Genomic DNA, 23495 nt, shown 5'->3' with positions numbered 1-23495 from the left:
AAGTGGCGTTTCAAATGCAAAAGTGGAAAAATTGCAGTTTCAAATAGTAAAGTTGACAAATGGAAATTACAATTATACTCTTTGAGCTTTTTGTTCAGCAAATTACCTCAGGTGCAATTCGATTTTCTATCGATAAGATTGCAAGACTCGATAAACGTTTCTGACTCATGGAAGACCGCACATAATTTTTGATTAATTTTAGTTTGGTAAAACTTCGTTCACCGCTTGCGGATATAGTAGGAAGTGTAGAGTAAATTCACAGAGCAATACAAATATTAGGAAAAATATCCTGAAAATCATGCGCATAGATCTGTTGCAAGAGAAAGGAACCATTAGGCTTTTCTATATCACCAAATAGAAGCTGACCTTGCTCTTTAAAAACGTAAAGTTCCTGGCAGAATTCAACGGCGCTTAAATCGCGCTCTTATTTTCGAGCCAGATCTGCTCCATACTTTTGCAGTTCTTCAAGATTTTCAAAATATTAGTACCATTAAGAAAAGAAAAATTCAAGTTCAGCTTGGTGGCAAAATCAAACCTCTTTATAATATGATTCTATCAAATACCATCATTATTTCCTTAGAAAATAGTTGAAATTGGAGTGTTTGTAATTAGACGTCACACATCTCATCGAAATGTTTGTTACGTTTTGGAATTCGTTTGTTTTGCAAAATAGGGTCAACACCATTTTTTTCAGCAACTTCTCCAGCCTCTTTTATCCAAAATTCCATTGGATTTTGTCATGCAAAGTTTTGAGCAGACCATCTATTAGTGCAACGGAACGGACAAGGATAATATCCGCTTTCTGAATTTCTATATTCACTTGATTTATTTTGCGGAGAATATTCACCCAAGAATTAAATTAAGAATAAATTTAAAATGTTTTATAGCGGTTAAGAGATGACCTGCCTCGTATTTAGCTTCTGGAGCACGAGAAGTTTGCTTAACTTCTTCTAAGGCTTTCGCTATTTCTGGCAAATTATTTAATAGGGCATTCACTGCAACATGTTTCGCAGACCACCTCGTCTGAGTACTTCCTTTTAAATTTGTTTTAAAGTTTTTTTTTATAATGTCCCAACTAGTTGTGGAGCCAACAATAAAACCAATAATTATACTTTTTGAATTAATCCAAATAGGTTAATATCTTCCTGGCATGATGAGGCAGAATGAACACCTACAAGATTTAAGGAGTGAGCTAAACACGGCACGAACTCAGCCAGCTCATTCCTTTCTGCAATCCTGGCTTGTACTCCTTTATGAATGCTGGCCTATATTTTACTCTCATTTATTTATTACTTCTTTTTTTTTTTAATTTTTAACAATATAAGTATAAAATACAAAACATTATTAAAAATTTATAAAAAAAAATTCACCCTCCCGCTGCGGGACATTTGAGTGTCCAAGCAACCGGTGGTCAGGGCTCCAAAGTGAGGAACCTCCTCACAATACGCGCCGTCTCAAGAATCACTGCCTTTTGTATCCGACTCTTGATCCAACAGTTAAGCGAAAGCTTCTTAAGGTGTTGGTCGAAGCTTTTCGCTATATGACCATTGACTGAAACAACTATCGGAACAATAATAGTTGACTCAACATTCCACATGGCGGTAATGGTCGTGAGCAAGGTCCAAGTATTTTGATACTTTTTCCTTTTCGGCTTTAACCAGATTATCGTCATGTGGAACAGTAATATCAACAATTATTGCACGACGCACTGACCGATCGACTAGCACTATATCAGGTCTATTGGCTACAATATGCCTGTCAGTGATAATCGTTCGGTCCCAGTAGAGCAATGCACTGCTATTTTCAAGAACTGACGCTGGGTCGTACCTATAGTAAGGCATCTCAAAATCGATAAGGCCATATTGAAGAGCAAGCTGTTGGTGGATTATCTTGGCTACTTGATTATGTCTGTGCAAGTATTCGCCGTTAGCAAGGTGAGAACACCCGGACACAATATGCCTGAGGGACTCCCCAGGACGATGACACGCTCGACAGATGTCTGGCCTATTATTATTATAAGATTGGCTTTGACATTGTCCAACATTTAAATCATCAACCGCCAATTTTTCTAAAATCTGTTGACTAATGTCCTCTCCTGTCTTTCCAGCAACTTCTATGAAATCAATGAAACTTTCTTTTATTTGCCTATGCCAACCAATGCCATAATGCAATAACCATGCCTACGCGCCTCGCGAAGTGTCTGTAATGTTCGGATAGCACGTCTTACTCCGCACTTTGGGTATCGGTCGTGTTTTTGGTCATGAAATATCTGTACTTGTGCTATTATTTATTTCGTGGGCATGTTAAGTAAATGATGAGTTGTCCATTAGTCGGTAATGTGTGAATTTGGCCGCCCCCTAAACATGCCGCCCGGGGCATAGGCCCCGGCTTGCCCCCCCCTAGATCCGGCGCTGAAAATCTGTATGTTCTTTCATCCCCTTTCGAACCCCATAACACTTGACACTTCAAGAATAGTCAATGTACAATGTATATACTGCAAATATAATTCGTTTAAAATTACATATTTTTATACAAAGTAGAATTTTCTTGAACTTTATTCCTCCTATCACCCTTTTTTAATTTATGCGACAAAATTAGTCCATATTCCAAATGTACCAAAATTCATTCTATCATTCAGCAGTTTAGCACACGTAAGAACGTAACAGTTTCACGTCTCACTAATTTTTAACGAGTAACAATATAATTATTTTTATTTTGAAAAAAAAGTCAATGTTACCTCGTCTCATACTTCGTTTAAGGCTCTGTTACGTATGGTAACCGTTGAGGATAATTGCGTAAATAAAAGTGAAGATAAACTCGACCGGCCCCAGTTTCACTCGCATGGACTCGACAACTTTTGTTAGTCATCCGACTGTGAAATTTTTACGCATTAACCGCTCCGTAGTTCTGACGGCATTATGAATCAAGTTTTACTACGTGAGTTATGAAAGTAATAAATAAACTGAGTTATGAAAATAATAAATAACTTGATTTAAAAAATTATGTATATGTAGAAATGTATTGATTGACTAATTAGTGACTAACTCCGCGATCGTTAGTAATAGTTGTTGGAATTACAAGTAGGTATAGACATATTTTTAGCTAATTTTCTGACCGAGGGTTACTTTATCATCATACATGTACATATATGAATGTGACTACCCAAACAAACACATACATAGAATATTTTACTGAATATAGGCCTTACAGAGACGAATATCTTAGCATTCTATGGATTCACCATGCGGCTGCCGGATCCATCTCGTGGTAGAGAAAAAAACTAGAAAAATAGAGTCCTGGACTTGTGACTAATAGATGTAGGGTTAAGGAATTTCTTGACGTTGATTGTTTCCCCTTCTCCGCTTGTGTAGTTCTTCATGACTAGCCAAATTTGGTACCTAAGCACTTCAAACTCTAAAGTTTGCGTTTGCTATGTTTAAATAATTGTCGTCGCGAACCAGTAGGTTATTACACACAAAACTTATAACAAAATGACTGTACACATACCCGAATACAGGTTTTAAAATAAGCCCTCATAAATCTGTAAGTTATCATAATACATACTGTCATCTCCAAATAATACTACCTCACACACAAGTGAACCTATGTCCATATATGCCTGGATGGGCGTTCAAATAAACAATATACACAGTTAACAAACGCTGAACTAATTTAAACAATCAACGTGAAAATCTGTAGGTTGTACGGAATATAGCTCTGCCCGGCGCAATATAGGCGGTGTTCGCGAAGTGAAGGTAACTGGATACGTATTCAGAGCGATTGGTGTAATCGGTGCCAAGACGGGGCGACAACCTCTGATAGCGAGCTCGGACTATGAGTTATATGATAGTGCGCCCGAACCGGCCCGAGATGCTACTGCTATCTCCTCCGTTATTTATTGCCCATGCAAATTGTACCAGCCAGCCGCCGGTCACACGATGCTGTCTGCAATGCGACCACTTATGTCGTTAATATAATGCGAAGAATATCATATCTAACTGCCAGGCGTCGCCATATGTGTGCCTACTGCGTGGCGTATGTACCAAAATAATTGGTGTCCATACAACGCGTGTGCCCATCACTGCATTCCTCAGAGCGGACACCCAACTATACAATTAAAACTCGTGAGTGATTAAAAATTGTCCGTCACTTTGAGAACATTTACGAAGGACTCAAACGCTAGGGCATTGTCTTCTGCAATATCATAAACGTCTGCTAAATGCTAAATTGTATTGTACGAGTATGTGCGTTATATAAAATCAAATTGCATTTATTTTTATTAGACTTAGTTTACAAGCACTTTTGAAACGTCAAGTTTTGTCATGATTTAATGGTTGTAATTAAAGTCGAAAACTTAAAAATAAAGTTACGAGGGTTCGGCGCTTTCGTCCGAGAAGAGCTATGAATGTTTGTTTGTTAACTATCAGTTAGTTGTTTACGGGCTGGATACTGTTTTACGTTTGGGGTTGACTAAACATAAACATAGCGGGGATGTGAATGTGTGTTCTTAGAAATAAGTTTTATCAATAGGACTTTTTATCTATATTAAGTTTGTAAAACAACACAATATTTGCTATTAGTCTATTTAAATGGCCCACTACAGAGCCAGATTTCCCTCTTATATAGGAGAGGGGATATAGACTTTAGACCCCACCACGCTACCTTAATACTGATTGGCGGGCGCTGGGCCTGTTGTGAAGAAATGTAGGATATTCTCTTCACGGTTCAATCTCTGCGCCAAAGTGCATGTCACGCAACTGTTATGAAAATATTATTACTATCGCTTTTTATTTAGTCTTAAATATCACGAAATACTGCTTGCCGTACAAAGATGAAATTTGGCAGGGAAGTAGTTTATAGTTGGTAGTTAAAGTTGGTATACTTCCACTAAACGGATTTTGCGACAGGGTCGAATTAGTTTCCCAAAAATCCTATTGAATATACATGAAGTTGAAAATATGGGAGTGTATTAACAATATAATAGTTTGGCCGTGCGGTTATAGCTGGAACTTTAAATGATTGCAGTTATGAGTGTGCCATTGTATTATGGCGTCGCTGATTCACCGGCTGTTTACCGTTATCGGATAAATGTACGCTCATTTAGAACGTGAACTATTGAAATTAGCGAACCTTTGTTTGTTAGTGAGGGACGGAAAAGAACAATAATATGTATGTAGTACTCTTTATGTACCGACGCTGCATGCCACAGAGGGTAATGTGGCCTACATCATACAAGCGACAGCGCATGGCCGACAAACGCTCTGGTTCAGCTACTAACTGACACTGCATATTTTATAACTATACTCCAGCCTTTCTTGGTGAATACTGTTTACTAACAAACAAATTACAAATGAGGGTATAAATCTCTAGTCATTTCAAAACTAATAATAATTATAATCAACTTGTTCTTGTTAATGAAAATAAATTAGAATAATAAGCTTTTTAAGAACAATTAGATTTTTAAGAACAATTAGATATGGCTAATATATTTCAAATAACAAACCATACATAATTTAAAATAAATAATTTATGAAATGACATGCGTTTTCTACCTTCCTTTTTAATTTCTTTGTTGGTAAACTGTATTCATCAAGAAAGGCTGGAGTATAGCTGACGCCGCGCGGTTTCACCCGCGTGGATCCCGTTCCCGTAGGAATACGGGGATAATTATAGCCTATAGCCTTCCTCCATAAATGGGCTATCTAAAACTGAAAGAATTTTTCAATTCGGACCAGTAGTTCCTGCGAATAGCGCGTTCAAGCAAGCAAACAAACTCTTCAGCTTTGTTATATTATTATTTATTAGTATTAGTATAGATATGATATCATTTTTATATTGACCACGCCAAAACGGCTGCACGGATTTGGGTGAAATTTGACTTACAGGTAGTTCATAGCTTGAATTAAATCAAGTATTTTTTGTCTCGGTCTAGTTTAAATTTTCGCAATAAACTGGGAACTTGCTAAGTGAATTCACAAGCGATTTTCGCATGTAGATTAGAAATACACAGCTCAAAGCAATAGTATCTTTTGTATAATAGAGCTTTTTGTTTCATTCAGATCAAATGTTTGAATTTTCACTTGGGCAAAATTGCAGGCTTTGTAAATAAATACCTACAGCATAAATAGCAAGAATAATCTATAACATTTTGTTTTATTAAAACAATATAATTATAACATGATAATTGGAGAGTTATCACAGCTTGTTAGTCTATATTCCATGGGAACTGTAAAAATATAGAACGTCATTTCCAGCTATCGTGTGACTAAATTTAGAGTGAATAGGCACCTCCTAAAGTTTCACCACAGAATGCATCATGGCTTTATCTAAGACGGAATAGCAATCAAGAGCTTGCTTGTATTAAAAAAACAAACAAAAACATAATTTACCCTATTTTTATTTTTTTTAACAAAAATGAATAATGAAACGAAAAAGTTGAACAAGTACATCTTACCGATAATATTATCGAAGCACCGGTACGTAGTAGCTACGGTAAATACCTAATTAGTCTTTATTAGTTGTCGCCGATTAAAATGCTAAATGTTTTCAAAAGGCCTTCAGTTCAGTTAATTCCAAAGTGAAACTCGCTTTTGCGCCGTTCTACTTTATAATCTTATACTTGGAAGGTTTAACGAAGATTTTTAAAGTTAGACTTATAATTATCGGATTGCTATTACTGCATACCCAGGAGTTGTTGTCGTATTTATTATCGTACCACGAGTTAAATACGAGTATCTGATTTTTCGTGAGGTTATTGTATGTCTGCCTATCTTGATACCATGCACAGATGGCAATTAGTAATTTTATACTATCTGACGTCGCGCGGTATCACCCGCGTGGTTCCCGTTCCCGTGGATTATAATATATAACATAAAGCCTTCCTCGATAAATGGGCTATCTAACACTGAAAGATTTTTTTAATCCGACCAGTAGTTTCTGAGTTATTAGTAGGTATACATTATTATTAGCTTACATTACAAAACGTTGTTTCGCCATTATAAAATTTCATGTAAAAATTCTAAAATCGCAATAATAAAAACTTAATTCGGTGGAAATTAGCGTGATAACAAAACTTACTATTTGCATCTACGAATAATTACATTTCATAGTAGCTTGTTGGTAAACATATTCTAGTACAGTTACACATGATTCAGAGCTAAAACAACAACGGCTTGATAATGACCGACACGCTGTGAGCAGACAGACGGTGGATTCAAAATAAAACTATAAAGTCGTCTACAAACTAAAGATTTTTTCGCGCAGACGTGTTTGATACTTGCTACGATATTCCTTTCGATGATAAAGAAAAAGCGCAAATAGAATCTGGATTTTAATATTGTAACTTTCGTCGTTAGTAGGTTTCATATAGTACAAGTTAATATTAACTTTAATACTTTCTACAATAACAGGTTTTATAGCATCGTATGTTTAATTAAAAGTATGTTTGCATCGTTGTTATTATAGCTTGGCAACTTCGTTCGTAACACTCCCGATGTTTAGCACGGGCCGGGGGCGTGTAGCAATGAATGAAAAGCCCACGACTGATGCACGTAACTTCCCCGCACGCACGATTTCACACCCGCGCAGTTTTTCCCCCTGTCGCCCGCATATCATGGGAGTGTTATCAACTAACTTGCCAGACTATAGCATCGCAGTTGATAACGGGTTACGAATTCTATGCTACGGTTTTTATTGGTATTTGAGTTTAGTAGCTTCCATTTGAGGTTTACGCGAGTCTGTGAAGACCTTCGGAGATAGCTTTAAATTTTCAACTAACTTGCACTCGTGTGTTAAAAAATGATTTATTTCCTTGTTTATAAATACATACCTTGCAATACGCAAATTTTCTCACATAAAAGAATTTACTCCGCAACAACAATTATGTAAATTGAATTTCTAAAAATAGAAGATTATGTAACGGTTGTATGATAGGGGTCATTATAACTCGAATGCTATATACAGATCAAGACATGAGAGTTGTAATACCAAGTTATGCACTGTTTCATACCTACTTTAGTTTTCTAATCTCAAAAAATTTAAGGAAAAACAATCAATTACTAATAAGATATTTTTTTTAAAGGTACGCTTAAAATATTTATGTAAGACGCTAAAATTCTAAAGTTGAAATTGCGCATGCGTAAGTCGCCACACTAAAGTCTCGCGCACATGTGCTACGAACATTTTTAGAATTTCTGACACACAAATAACATGAGTTTTTTTTTTCTAAGGATTGTAGTCGAACGATAATTTGTTTGTTTAAGAATTACAATAACGTTATTAATTTACCTATGTAGTAATTTGTTTTTTTTTTTGCGCTTAAACGTTTTATTGTTTTATAATAGAATACGAAACTGCTTAACTTGGTATAAAAGTTACAGTGTACAATATTAAAAAATGCGGTCAATAATATAAAATTGTTTCATAATCTACTATTTTTCATTTTATTATTTTTATCAAGTCTCATCATTTCTTTTTTGAGAGTATCGTTATAATATTTTTTAATTTAAGTTTCATGTTAATAATTGTTTTTATTTATAAAATGTGTGGACCGCTAAGGTTATTTCATTTCTTAAAATGGACCCCAAGCGTGAGAGTAGATAAATCTTTACGAATGTAATTTTGATTGATATAGCACAGGCACTGAGGGCCTAGTGGCAGTTTGATACTATGACGATCGCGTTAAAGTAAATGCGAATTTATAAGGAATTTAAACAGCGCCATCTAGTGGCACTACTGCACAACTGTTTCAATTCCATATAAATTCGCGTTTACGTTAACGCGGTAGTAACAGTATGAAAACATTGAAAACACATTGATCGCGCTCTATGACAAAAATGATTTTATTTAAAAAAAACTTGTATACCGCCATGTGCGCTCAACCTTAGTGACGAAAAGTCATTATTTACGTACGTGAATCTGTTAAACAATAGCCAGGTAGCCGGCTTCCTGTGCGTGCGCCTCGGATGTTAGCCGTATTGTGCATATTGTTGTTCGTTTCGGACAATGGTTACGTTCATCGTTTCGGCCTTTATTCAACTGTGGGGTGTTAGTGCCCGCTACCGAATGCAATTAACAGTTTCATCCGATGTACAACTTATAAATATGTTGTAATTATAACGTTTGAATTAAATCGGCGTTAACTGTTTATAATGTTCTCGTTATTTGATTATAACAAATAACTTTTTAGTCTAACAAGATTTATTATTTACACAATTAGACAATGCTATTAAGACTGTAGAACCGTGATAGCCACGTGGATGTGAACTCTGCCTTCGGTTCGGAGGGCGTAGGCTCGAATCCAGTCCGGCGCATGCTCCTCTAACTTTTCATCAGTTATGTGCATTTTAAGAAATTAAATATCATGTGTCTCAAACGGTGAAGGAAACCTGAGAATTTTCTGAGGTGTCAAAGGTTTGTGAAGTCTGCCAATCTGCATTGAGGCCGCGTGGTGGACTATTGGCCTAACCCCTCTCATTGAAAACGGGGACTCGTGCTCAACAGTGAGCCGGATATGGGTTACTAATAATGATTAAGACTGTCTAGTAAATGCGATAAACATAGCTTGAGTCGCTATACACAGAAAATCATACTACAGAGAACTTTTTGTCCGCTCCTACATACAATCGTCTTTATACTGGCATGTTCGTGTTACACAGGCTTTGCTCTCCTTACAAATTAGCACCACTTGGATCGCTGATCGTCTTCGTTAGAGAGTTCCAATTCCTTAGCTTAACGTTTTGATTATTTCCTTAATAGCTTTGCCTCATGATGTTAAAATTAGCAGTTTTATGGTCGCTTGCAAACTGATAGCAAGCCGTGATCATCTTCAAGACCCGAGTGCCGCTGTTGACCTTTATTGGTTTCTACGCCGCCATTTTTGAAGAGTATTATTTGTCATTATTGAAACGATTATTTGTCAAACACGACTTTCATCAAGGAATGTTTGGCAAACACCTTGACTTGAGCTCTATGATTTCCAAGGCTCCTAATTTATACTCCGGCAAACATGCACTTAGTCCTGCGCGCCTCCACTTGAAATGTGCTTGCGCAAGAAGTACTCTTGTAGTAGTAAATAATATTATCTGCTATCACTGGTAACAAGTACAGATGTTTCTACGCTACGCTAAGTAAAACTAAAAAGAAATAGTCATTTCAGTGGTAGTAAAAAATCGAGTGGATTTTTTACCGTTTGCTCGTTTACTGTAACTGCACACTTCGTGGACCGCTAAATAGACAAAAGAAACAATGTTGTTTGGTTGGATTGTTGTCATTTAGATATGTTTGTAGGTTTATCTGCAAATACATCAAAGTAAATAATGAAACCGATCATTATTTACTTCAGTATCCATCCAACAACATTAACAATGTTGTTAGGTTGGATTGTTGTCGTTTAAAGAAAGAAAGATATTTAAAGATTACCCTCAACTTATCATTATTTAATTTAGTACCGATAATATCAAAAGGAGGTCTTGTAGGTGATAAACAATGTTGTTAGGTGGGATTGTTGTCGTTTAAAGATAGAAAGATAAACCTCGATCGATCATTATTTACTCTAGTATTGATAATATCAAAAGGAGGTCTTGTAGGCAATCGAATTGTTGTCAGATTGGATTGTTGTTGTTTAAAGATACAAAGATATTAAAAGATAAATCTTCATCGATCATTATTTATTTGTATGTAATTATGATTCGATGAATGCTTTAACGCGGTAAACACAGAGAACATATTATAATAAAAATAAAAAATATTTTAACGGCTACAATTGAAAATATTAATTGTTTATTAGTTAAACAACAATAATAATGAATAATGTACAGTAGACGAAAGGTTTACTTTTATGTTTGAACTGAACCCGTTAAATCTAATCTATCTTCAAATTAATTTAGTAAAAGGCGAAACGAAACGATTGAATTATGAAGTAGTAGGTTAGTTAGGATATTTTATATATCCTAACAAAATTACATTATCTACAGAATATTTAAATGATAATATGTAACAATTAATTCTTTTTATCATTAAAAAGCTATTTCTGGCCCTGACCGGCTTATCTGTATTCGTTTTACACTAATATCTTTTCCGGTCGGATTGTTATGTAGTCCACGAACTTCATTGTACCGGAAATCCTAGATATGGAATGTTTGGATTTATTAATAATAAAAACTAGCAAACGCACGCTACTTAGCCTGTTCATGTGAATGATGTGGTGTGAAGTATTATAGTTCGTCTGGAATTGTGAATACAACTCAGACCAATTCATTACCTTCTAATGGACTTGTATCGCACTTAAATTCACCAACAAAATTGTCTGTCGTTTTTTGAAGAGGGGTAAACTCATACATCGAAAATATTTAACACCAAAACCAAAATATATCCTGTGCCCTTACACTATACACAGCTATAAATTTTAAACCATAATACACGTGTCATTTTAACACAATGAAACATCGATTCTATATACGCAGATTGAATGAACACGTTAGATCATGATCATATAGATTTGACAGAGGGGTAACCTCTAGCGAGGCTAACAGGCCCTGTAGAAGGTAATTGGTCTAAGGAATACAATGACGGAATTTGAAATTTCTAAATTAGTTCAGGTCTGCTGGGCTAATTGCTTTCAGAGAATGTAAGCCACCAAACTCGTTTGAAATTACTATTTTTTCCGAAGAAGATGTGCTGCATCCCTGTATTATGTGGAATTTTGGCAAAGATGAACCTTCATACGATAACCCATAAAAAAATTTAGGCTTTAAAGAAATAAGTACCTCTTCCAAGTTAGCACGTTACCATCTTGCTTCTTGTTAGTTATCATCTTATTTATCATCAAGTTACTAATCGGGTCATCAGCATTATCAACCTATTTTAAAGACCCACTTCAGGACCAAGCCTCCTTCCTTATAGGACAGGGGATATGGTGCTTAGACCCACCACCCTGCTTCAAAGCAGGTTATATAAAGAAAAAGGCTCGATAAAGATGATGATTAAGATGTTATATTTTAACCCGGTGAACATGGTATATATATATATTAAAATACAGCTTGGCCGATTTGTTTTCGTATATTTACCAATAAGTGTTATGGTATTTTCACTCGCACCAACAATTTTGTATTTTTGTATGACTGGCAAAACATTATTTGCCGGGTCAGCTAGATAATAATAAAATTAATGATCAACCTTGAATAAGGATCCACTGGTGTTCGTATACACCATATGAAAATACCAATTTGGGTATGCATTGCTTTTTTCCTAAAAGTACTGGGGATAACAAAACAAAAACTTGAAACAATTTTTGCAAAGAGTTATGTTAGTTAGTGTGTATAACCACAGTAAAGATATTACAAGCAGTATAATAACTCGGCCGTATTTTTGAAATAAATACCTACAGCCGCGCGGTACGTAAACATGTCATAGGGCTGCCCGCATGCAGCAATTTAATTACATTTGCTAACTTTGTGTTTCCACTTAGTTTTGTGATTGTAAATAAACTTTTTTTATATAAACAAATAAAATACTTTGTAAATTGTAGTAAAATGGGAAGTGATAAATAAAAATGCGTGTTTTTTGATTGGTTGATTTAATTAAGGCTGATACTACGTCAATGATCTTGAAGGATTGGTCGTATTCTTAAACTTATATTATAACTAACTATATTTATTTCGGTGATGCCATCTAGGTATTACCTCCACACTACGTGAACAAATAAAAAAAAAGATAAATACCTTCATGAAATTGTAGTGATTTAAAATAGATAATGAAACAATGAACAAACGCACTAATTGTCCCTACGATACGATAGTTCCCCTAGATTTCTCTAGGATGCCATTATCAGATCCTGACATGAAAAAAATGGGACTAACCTGAAAGAATATTCATCCAAACAAAAAAGAAACGGTTTACAAATGACGGAAATATCGCTGTAAATACGATACGATTCTTTTTGGAAGTCGGTTAAAATTCTTGTCACCAATGCCAAGCTGAGCAAAAGTTTTATGAGCTTGCACATTAAAGTGCATAAAATCCGCCATTTTGATTTTTTAAGAACTAAGTTACCCAGTGACACTCGGCCTATCTAGACGAGTCTAATGACATATCATTTATCAGTATGTGTGCTTGGCAAATTTGTTCGTAACACTCCCGAAGGTCGGCGCGGTCCGGGAGGGGGGTAACGATGCCCAGCGCGTACGACTTCACACCCGCGCAGTCCTTTCCTCCCGTCGCCCGCATACAACAACAAGTCATAACATTCAAACACATACTCCTCCTTTGGGCTTCGCCGCAGTCGGGTAACAAAACACAAATGATCCGAGCACAGTCACACAATACATTGTACAAGCAGTCGAGGTTTTAATACAAGCTTATCGTACCTACTGTATCGTGATTCATGAACCGCGTATAGCTACATATTTCAATCGTGTCAATCACTTTCCTTTACTCTATTCACTTTATTTACTAATCCAGATACCTACCTTTATTCTGGAGATAAAAGGAAATACCTTATCCATTAAAAAATACAAGATTATGTACCTACCTACTAATAAGTAAATTTATTTTAAAGTTAACCTTTCAGAGTTTCCAGGTAACTTAAAAAAAGTTATCTCTGGATGGGATAATTTTGAATTCATGCATCCAAAAACGGCACAGTATTTCCTACTGGTCATAATTAAAAAAATCTAATACTATTAATACACTTTACTCTGTTAATACACCGTGCGTTCGTTCGTCACCGCGGCCAAAGATTACAATGTATTATTGGAAATAGATAGGCAACTCTAACTTTTTTCGGAACGCTTGTGATAGCGCCATCTAGTGACTAGCTACGGTATTTTTAGTATAGTATCCATTATGTTATAAAAATAATAAAGCATATTTTTTGTAAAGGAGAGATTTTTGATTTTGTAATAGTTGAAGAAACCAATTGAGAAAAACAAAAAAAAAGACAAAAAGTTTTCTATTGTCACCCCCAGGCTTGAACTTAGGACTGTTCGATCGTACCTTTGTTATGCACCACTAGGCCAAATAACTATATGGAACATCGTTGAAATTAATGTACGGTTACTGTCTTTCTTTAATAATCCCTTTGCTTCAAAAATACAAACACATTCTTCCTATTACGCGTCAAAATTAAAAGGATAAATAATTCTTTTTTTTTGGTTTTTTTTCCATACTAACAGGGTTTAAATCTCTAAAAACATTATAATACATACACACCATAAGTAATTGAATTTATTATCCTGGAATCTTAAATCTAGGATGTAGATGGCGCTGCTTCATAAAGATTTCACGTTCTTCTAAGTTGCCATGGCATGACCGCGGCACAGTCGCGACTGTCTTCACCCTACGATCACCCCATGTTCAAGGAGCGTAGGTATAGCTCGCGTTTCGACCTCTAGTATGAAGTCCAACTACTGGTTGTAATATCTTTTCTGTGGTATAACCTAGTTGACTATTAGATTATTAGATAAAGCTAACACGACATAGCGGTTATATTCCCTACGCCAGAATCGACACCACCGTAATCTATTGTATAAGGATTCCCCTGCTGATGCATTACTTTGAATACAAAACAGTTACGATATTAAATATAAGCCACCCGCCCCGGCTTCTCACCTGTGCAATGCACCATTGGCTATTATATACTAGCCGACGCCTCGAGGTTTCACCCGCGTAGCTCCCGTTCACGTGAGAATACAGGGATAAAATATAGCCCATGACACTCACAAATAACGTGGCTTTCTAGTGATAAAAGAAATTTCAATATTAGTATAGTTGTGTAACAGAGGCCATATTTTATCCTCGTATTCCCAAGGGAACAAAAACTATGCGAGTGAAACCGCGAGGCGTCTGTTGGTGTTTTTTTTAAATAATACTATAAGAAATAGAATACCTACATTATTATTGCGATCAGTCAAACTTCTTCCGGGTTACTAATACGTTCCATATGAAATTTCATCATTAGGTTTTGCAATTCCAAAGTCATCAAAGTAAAAGGATACGGTCTAGAAATACAAAACAATACTCATTAACATGTAACTCGGTTAAAACACGCTACCAGCACAGTACGAATGGTTAATTAATATTTGTCATCTCTGTTCTTTGTACAAGTAATATTCTACAAACGTTCGTAGTTCGTGTGAATCATGTGACAATATTTTTTTAAAGGAAACAATTTGTATTCTGTAATTGGCTGATTCATTTACAAAGTTGATTCTTACTTACTTCTTAGTCATACCAGAAACTTTAATATTTTAAACGACCGATCACTGAGAGGATTCATTCAATCGTAAACGTGTCTGTACTAACATTCAAGTATTTTAAAATCTATATATTTAAAACAAAGTACACCGCCGAGCCTGTCTATCTGTTCGCAATAAACTCTAATCTAAATGGATTTTCATGCTGTTTTCAAAGAGTAATTTATGAGGATAGTTTCGGTGTATAATTTGGCAAGATTTTGTATATATTGATTGAAATCTATATAAGTATATAAAAATTAAATATGAATTGCTGTTAGTTAGTTAGTTAGTCTCGCTAATACTCGAGAACGGCTGAATGGATTTATCTGATCTTGGTCTTGAAATGTTTGTGGAGGAATGGGAAGGTTTAAAAGGTGAGAAAAATTAGAATAATTACCGGGAAACCCATAAAAACAACCCTTTTCTATTTCCCATACAAACGTTTAAGAGTCAATTATAGATCCTATGGGTAGGGGTAGGGAAGGGTAAAGTAGGGAAAGGGATGAAGTGCACATAAGTGTAGGCGAAGCTACAGGGTTCGCTAGTATGACAATAATTATTGGAAGTATCGGAAAAAGTAAATTCGCCAAAGTCAAGAGATTAAATTTATGATTGGTTGAGGTAACAGTAGTCAATTTGACGCGGACAAAGCCGTTAGATGGAGATAGTGCATTTATGTATTTCTACTTCAGTAAACATCGGTGTCCTTGTGAGCCGGTGTCGTTTTTGTTCTTGCCGCACTATACTAATAGCATTAACAACTGAGTCTTAGGGCCATAAATCATTTCTCTATATCTATCTCGCTTGCACTTATGGGTCTTATGGAGCCGTCTAGTGAAGGGTGTAACAATGAAAGACATATTATCGATAAGTAAAGTTTATTATCGTATCTTGTTCACAAAATTAAAAAAATTAACAATATTTGATTTAATATAATACATATTTCATATTATATAATTATTAACTAAATAAAATTAATCTTCATCTGAGTCTTCATCATCAGAATCTTCGTCTTCTGCCAAATTTATTATATATTAGTATCCATAGTGCGCAACGAGTAACACATGAATGTATTTATTTAATTGCAGTAAACACATTTATAGCAAAAAAAATACGCAATGCAATTACATTAGAAACCGACCAATCAGAATCGTCCAAATCATTATTGACTCATCATTAGCACGTGCGCAGGTAGCCGTTTATCGATAATTAGGGTGCGCAGGTAGGCGCGCTGCACATTCCTATCTTTTTTGACTTTTATGACCGGACGACTCAGATGATAATGCGCATACTATAGTGCGGTTGCGACTTTAAGTAAAAGATATAAGAAACGGATATTTATATTGTTGCACTCATTTATTCTCTATTTTCTAAATTAAAAAAAATGCTGTTATAAATTATTTATTTATTCGTTTACTGGCATCTGCGGTTCATATAAAAAGGACATAGATATACATATTTGGTAATTCTTAAATAGCACAAATAGTCAAAATCTCATTTACTTTTATCTAATGTGACTTTTGCATGATTATCACGCTTTTGATGTAAAAATTCGCACTATAATATCAACAGGTACATACATGTTTTACTGTTACTTTAGGGATAAATTTAAATGAATTACCCTTATAAGATATAGTAGTAGTGGTAGCCCCTGTGTAGTAGATAGCTTTAGATCAAGATCATTGACGGGTAACGTTTCAATTAATATTAAAATTCAATCGTGCATTACAAAATACCATAACGTACAGTATGTACATTACACTATATAATCTTACGCAGTCTAATGCCACTTCAGTCATTACGTATAATTTGAACACACAAGTCAATAAATATGGCAGATGATAAGGTTTATATTGAAATATTGATAAGTAAGCTATTATAGTAGAACTTACTGTTGCTGTTTTATATAATGTCAATTTACTTTTCAGGTACCAGAAGCCAGCCCAGAAAAGGAGTTGAATGGAGTTATCCAAGAAGATAAATCCGAAACCGAAACAGCAGAAGAGAAAACCCCAGAGACTCCTGTGACTGAACCCATTACAAATGGCAGCAACACACCGGAATCGCCTAAAGAAATAACTCCTACCACAGTTGAACCAACTAATGCTACTAAAGAAATCGAAAGGACAGATTTACCAAAAGATGAAGTGCAACCGGAACCATTGCCTGTTAACGGCCTCGCACAGGAAGAGCCAAAAATTGAGACTACTGAACCCGTGGCTAGTAAAGTTGAGGAACCAATTGTTGAAAAGCCTGAACCCGTCCCAGCTACTGAAATTGATAAAAATGAGGTTTGTGTTGAAAAATCTCCTATAATAGAGCCTTCACCTCCACCACTCCCCGCAAATCCTCCTCCCTCGTCAGTGGCTTCCTTTGCCGCTACCACTATGGCACCAGAACTGACAGATGCTTCTCTCGCTAACTCTGCTGAAATTACTTCAAACACCACATGCATAGATACCCCAGAAACTGACTCAGTAAATCAAGCTGAACCTGTTTCTATTGAAGTTCAGCCCACTCAATCCGTAGTTGAAAGTGAACCCGTACCAACAGTTGAAAACTCTGAAGTGAAAGCCACCGAAACGTCCGAATCCGATGTAGACGTGCTCCATAAAGAATCGCCGGTTACAGTAACTAATGATGCGCCTGAGGTACAAGAAACGGTTTCGCTTCCGCAAGAAAATATTGAACTCGAAAATAACATTACAAACGAAGTAGTAAAAAATGACGATGCCGAAATTACAGATGAAGTCGATACTTTAAATAATGACCGAAAATCTCCCGAAACTATTGTAGACGATTTACCTGAAAATACTGAAGTATCAGATAATGCTAAAAACGCTGATATCAACAAAGAAAATGGTGAATTACCTATCGAAAGGGAGGCAGTGCCAGAGGAAATCAAAACTGTATCCGAAAACGGTCTGACGGAATCTAGTGAAGCGCCTAAAGAGATCGAGCAAAACGACGAATCAAACGATGAAATAAAAAACAAAACTAAACAGTCGGCGCAAACGGCTGAAGTTATCGAATGTAACGGGCGAATTGAAGACGAAAAAGTGATGACGAACGGCGAAGCGACGCCAGTGATCGACGAAGCGACAGATTCCGTGCCCGTCATCACGCCCGAGGACTCGATGCCGCCCTCGCTGTCCGAGGCGAGCGGCGACGCGCCCAGCGGCTCGGACAGCCTGCCGCCGCCGCCCAGCGAGCTCGGCGACGCCGCGCCACAGGTGAATACGCGGACACTCTAGCTCATTGGTTCCCAAAGTGGTCCAGGTGGACCCCTCAAGGGTCCTCGGGAGAATCATCAGGGGTCTACATTGGCGTGACATGAAAATGCGGGTCACGGTTCGTAAGCGGGGGTCTGATGTTTATTCTAGATTCATACTGAATGGGGCTTATTCTAAATAAAACAAGTGAGAATTTATTGGTTAACATTATTGGGTTCTTGTGCTGTGAGTTACCTAGATGTTAAAAAGTGAAGTTCTTTGATCGGCCAACTTTATTTATTAACATCTAGGTACTCACAGCACGATGAATTAATTTAGCAATCAATTCTCACTTATTTTTTAGAAAACTACTACTTTTGTTAATTTGTTTGGAACTGAGTCGCAACGCTAATTTCCATAGTTAAAAATACATATTTTGTCGAATTTTGGGAAATTGTAGAAATGTAGCTGCAGGGGGTCCACCGAGATCAGGTAGATTTCGAAAGTGGTCCATAAGAAATAATAGTTTGGGAACCACTGCTCTAGCTAGTAGAGGACGTAGTATCGTAATGTAAGACGGGTGTGACCACCCTGTTGAGAGATGTAATTATTAGTCGATGTACATACTTCCCAGCATGTGGACCTGTCATTAACTGGAAGATTCGGAACGCCATCATTTCGATGTTCACACTTCAGTATTAGTTTCGGTCGTCGCTCCTTCCAGCGTTTCCCAACCCTTCCCGCCTCTCCTGACTGTAAATTTTCAACCCTTGCATGTTTTCGAGCTTACACCCTAAGCCTTGTAATACAAATTTCATTGTTCATACTTTTATATGTAATTTTTGTTTATATTTTGTTAGTTGTACATAAAATTTAGTTTCTTTTTACTAAATTTCTTTTATTAACTGTGCACTGTAGATATGATATAGCGATCGCACGTGTTGAATTGTAAATTATTGTGCACCATGTATAAATAATAGCATCATCTTGGAATTTTTGAACGTTACTAAATTAAAATTAGCTTTATAAGGATTTAGATGACATTTTAATTATTTTATAATGTTTGCAGGAACTAAGCTCGATTTCCGATAAGATGGCAGAGTTGATCCCTGAGGTCCCATCCATACCAGAATTAAAAACTGAGTTGGTGAGTGTCTTACGTTTTGTTGAATATACTACATTCTGCAACCATAGCGTCGTCATATTCGGCTCACAGCTGAGGTCGAGTCTCCTTTCTGAATGAGAGGGTTTAGGTCAATAGTCCACCACGCTGGCCCAATGCGGATTGGCAGACTTCACACACGTAGGGAATTAAGAAAATTTTCTGGTATGCAGGTTTCCTCACGATGTTTTCCTTCGCTGTTTGATTATACACGTGATTTTTAATTTCTTAAAATGCACACAATTGAAAAGTTGGAGGTGCATGCCTTGGACCGGATTCGCACCCACACACTCCACTGGGCTATCACGGTTCATATACATATTAATAACTCTCAGACGCCCGCGAGTTCGTCCACGCGAAACCCTACCCCTACCCTACTCCGTTCCCTGCACCTACCCTACTCAAACCTACTCCTTTTTTCAATTTCCAAATGCAATTTTCTTGCAAATCGGTTCTTGAGTTATAAATAGTGTAACTAACACGACTTTCTTTTATATATATATACTAGCGAACGCCCGCGACTTCGCGTGAAACTCAATGTAAACTTTGTATTTTGTAATAATAAAATAATAAAAATAATAATTTATTTGCTAAAACATGGGTAACAACAGATACAATTAATACAAGCCAAGAATTAGGCGTGCAAATATTTTAAAAATAAGTAATTAATTTAAATATTCCAATTATTATTACATGTTGCATGTTAATTTGATTAAAAACCAATACTGAAATTCTTAAGTAATGAAAATAATAAAATATTTAATTTAATACACTTAAATTAAATATTTTATTATTTGTCAAATTGTAAAAATATAATAAATTAGTCAAATTGATTTTAATTTAAAAAAGTCATTTAATTCGTAAATACTATTTTGGCTGAGGGCCATGTAGCATTGAGAGTAAAATATAAAAGTAACATTATTGTTTCAGGAAACTACGACCGACGTGGCAGTGGCCAACTAACGCAGCAGCGACGTGCTTCACAACAGTCCTCGAGACAGATGTCCGATAATGAGCCTTTAATTTATTTCCATTTAGTACCACAAGGTGATATCGAACTAAGTTCGATGTATGATTTCAGATTACAACTATGTGGATTTCAGTTTTAAATGAGACCTTTCATGTAGAATGAGTATACATAGTTTAAGTTTAGCGTGCTTTGCTTCTGTAAAATTAAGGTTTTATATATTTTAAATTTGCTAGGATGATCTTTTATATTATATACGATAACAAAGTTATGTAGGCAGTATACGGTGCGATAAGTTGGTGCCATTTATTACAGGGGTATTAGTTATGACGTTTGGTGTACGACTCAATCTTTGGTTAATTCACTGAATGCTATTTGACTCCTGTTCAAAACTTATTCCTTTGAAAAAATTGTGAGTTAATTGTATTGAATTTTAAATGACCGTGTTTCAAATATTCTCGCGGACAGCTTAACTCGAAAAATTTGAATGTAATATTAAATCCTAAATAATACTCTCTTTGGATATGTTGTAACGTAAGGACTTCATAAACGATGTGTTAAATACACTTCGGTCATACTTATAAACACCGATGTAAAGTACCTTTTATAATATATTATTTGTTGTATGATATTAATAACTATACAAGGATGGAGGATTGTGTTGCAGCTTCTAGAGTTGAAAAGCTTGAAACAAAAATCCCATTTTTTTTATCTTTTGATGCATTGAAAAAAAAATATATTATAGTTTTTAATAATGAGACACTATTATGTATATATGAACAATTACGTTTTCATAAATATTATTTTTCATGAATTCTGTTGTCAAATTGGAATTTAAATTGCATTTGTATATTGTTATAAGCGAGACATAACAAATGGATTTCATTTAATTCTTTAAGTATATTTTATGCAATTACGTTATTATTCTGCTCCTTGTAATTATAAGTTGTATAAATTTAGTTTGATTTTGAGCTCTCTCGTAAAGCAAACGCAAAATGTAATTGAATTATATATCCGCCGCCATGTCTGGTGATGTGACGTGATGAGGTAGGTCTGGACCTGGCTGGTGATTATTTGTTTGTGTTGTTTTTATCAGATATTTAGGAGTGGTATTTACTAAATTTTGACTTGACATTCAGTGGCCAAGTTTTTGATTAATCTATACAATTTTTATGCATATACAAACCTACAATCAATTATATATACGATTTAGATGTGTAGTATTTGTAACGAGTTAGTAAAAGCAGTGTGAAATATTACTGCTATTAGTATAATATTATATTTGTTTCCACCTCATACATACAATTAGACATTATCTATGTAAGGTTTGATATAACTATACAATTATTGTCGATTTCTATAGTTATGTGTCTGGTAAAATGATTTCCTAACCTATTTTGTAATTTTATACATTTTTTATGAAATTTGAAGTGACACATCTGCATGAACGGAGACTGGAACATCTCCCGAGATATCAGCAGTGAACACGAGTGAGACATTCCATATCAAATGCCTTCAAGTCTGATAGAGATATTCCAAATAGGTACCTCTAGAATATTAATTGAACTGGTGATAATAACTCGAATATTTTATAATTAAAAAAAAACCTAGGATTGTAAATTACCAGGTATTTTTAAATGTACCCTAAGAATAAAAAAATACTAAACAAAAAGGATTGTTGGCGATAATATGATACCCTAACAAAAAAATGTCCACAGAAGTCTGAGCCTCGGGACTTTGCGTTACTAATTCGCCAATAAAAGTAAAATTAACTAACATTTAAACATAACGTTGTAGGACTGATGTTGACGCTCAAAATTAATTTAAATTATTAATCTTATTTTAAGTAGGTAAACCATCTGCACAAAGTCCACAAAACTTTCGATCGCTCTGTACTATTTTTCAAATTCAAACAAAAAATTGTGCAGAAGTGCCAATTCGAAAATATTTTTATTGTGTAACTCGATTAAATTTAATTTTGTATTTTGACTGCTCATGTAACTATTGATGTAATGTATTAATGAGAGTTGAAATTATGTACGTGATTGAACATTTATATATTTATTATGTTCAATTTACTGGAATTCGATGTTGATGTGTGAATGTCTCTTATCAATAAATTTTAAAACAATATCTACGTCTTTAATTTTTGAAAAGTTCAAGTGTTCTGCCCTGCTAAGAACTGTTTTCTAAAGCATCATGCAGATAGCATGCAGCGCGCTCCGCCCGCCATCTAGATTCAGCCACAAGCAGCACTCAGCAGACTTCAGCCGCATTACATACAACGTTATGGCACCGCGCATACAGCAGTAAGCATTGTGCTATACTATCATAGTACAACCATGTCTTTAAAATGTGTAGTAGTCTGGGATCTGTAGAACATTTTTTACACCTGATTTCAAGTTAATTTTTCGTGAGTAGCTTCATCTCGATCAGACGATTAACTTTTATATTTAGGAAAATTCTTGTTTCTTATTGACTTACCAGGAAATGAAAATTACTGAACATTGTGGCTGTTGTATAAATATTAATTAAGCAACAGTAAAAAAACAACAAATTAAACACCTACTTACGAAAAATTTAATAAGTAGAGAAAAGAACAAGTGCATTCTTACTGAGAACTTACGCATGGTGTTTTTTAAACAATTATGTAACATGTTAACCCCTCATATTCATTATTCAACTTCACTGTAGTCGGAAATAAAGTTACCGGGTAAAAGCATTTCCCCGAAACATCCAAAGTTGTAGCATTTTGTACCTACATTTTAATTTTCAAATAAAATATATCATTGAATATTGTACTACACTATTTTATTTTCTCGCAATCGTAGTGAAAAGCAGAGTGTAACACGTGGGGCTAAACCCATTATAAACTCGGTTTCTATTTAGGCTATCTAAAAATACCTCGTATATAATGGGTC

At 35.4% G+C, this 23495-nt stretch overlaps 1 protein-coding gene across 1 annotated transcript in view; it reads left to right on the top strand.

The window, feature by feature from the left end:
• The window catches only part of LOC112043927 (A-kinase anchor protein 200), a 47238-nt gene extending 24531 nt beyond the window's left edge, over nt 1-22707 (top strand). The window contains exons 5-7 of the mRNA XM_024079604.2: nt 17162-18466; nt 19515-19592; nt 20538-22707. Of these exons, the coding sequence (XP_023935372.1) occupies nt 17162-18466; nt 19515-19592; nt 20538-20570 (1416 nt within the window). The 3' untranslated portion in view covers nt 20571-22707. The remainder of the gene's footprint in view (nt 1-17161; nt 18467-19514; nt 19593-20537) is intronic.
• Nucleotides 22708-23495: the final 788 nt, after the last annotated feature.

The sequence above is a fragment of the Bicyclus anynana genome, chromosome 9, assembly GCF_947172395.1.
Source record: "Bicyclus anynana chromosome 9, ilBicAnyn1.1, whole genome shotgun sequence".
Classification (NCBI taxonomy): Eukaryota; Metazoa; Arthropoda; class Insecta; order Lepidoptera; family Nymphalidae; genus Bicyclus; species Bicyclus anynana.
This window is presented reverse-complemented; position numbering and strand designations above follow the sequence as displayed.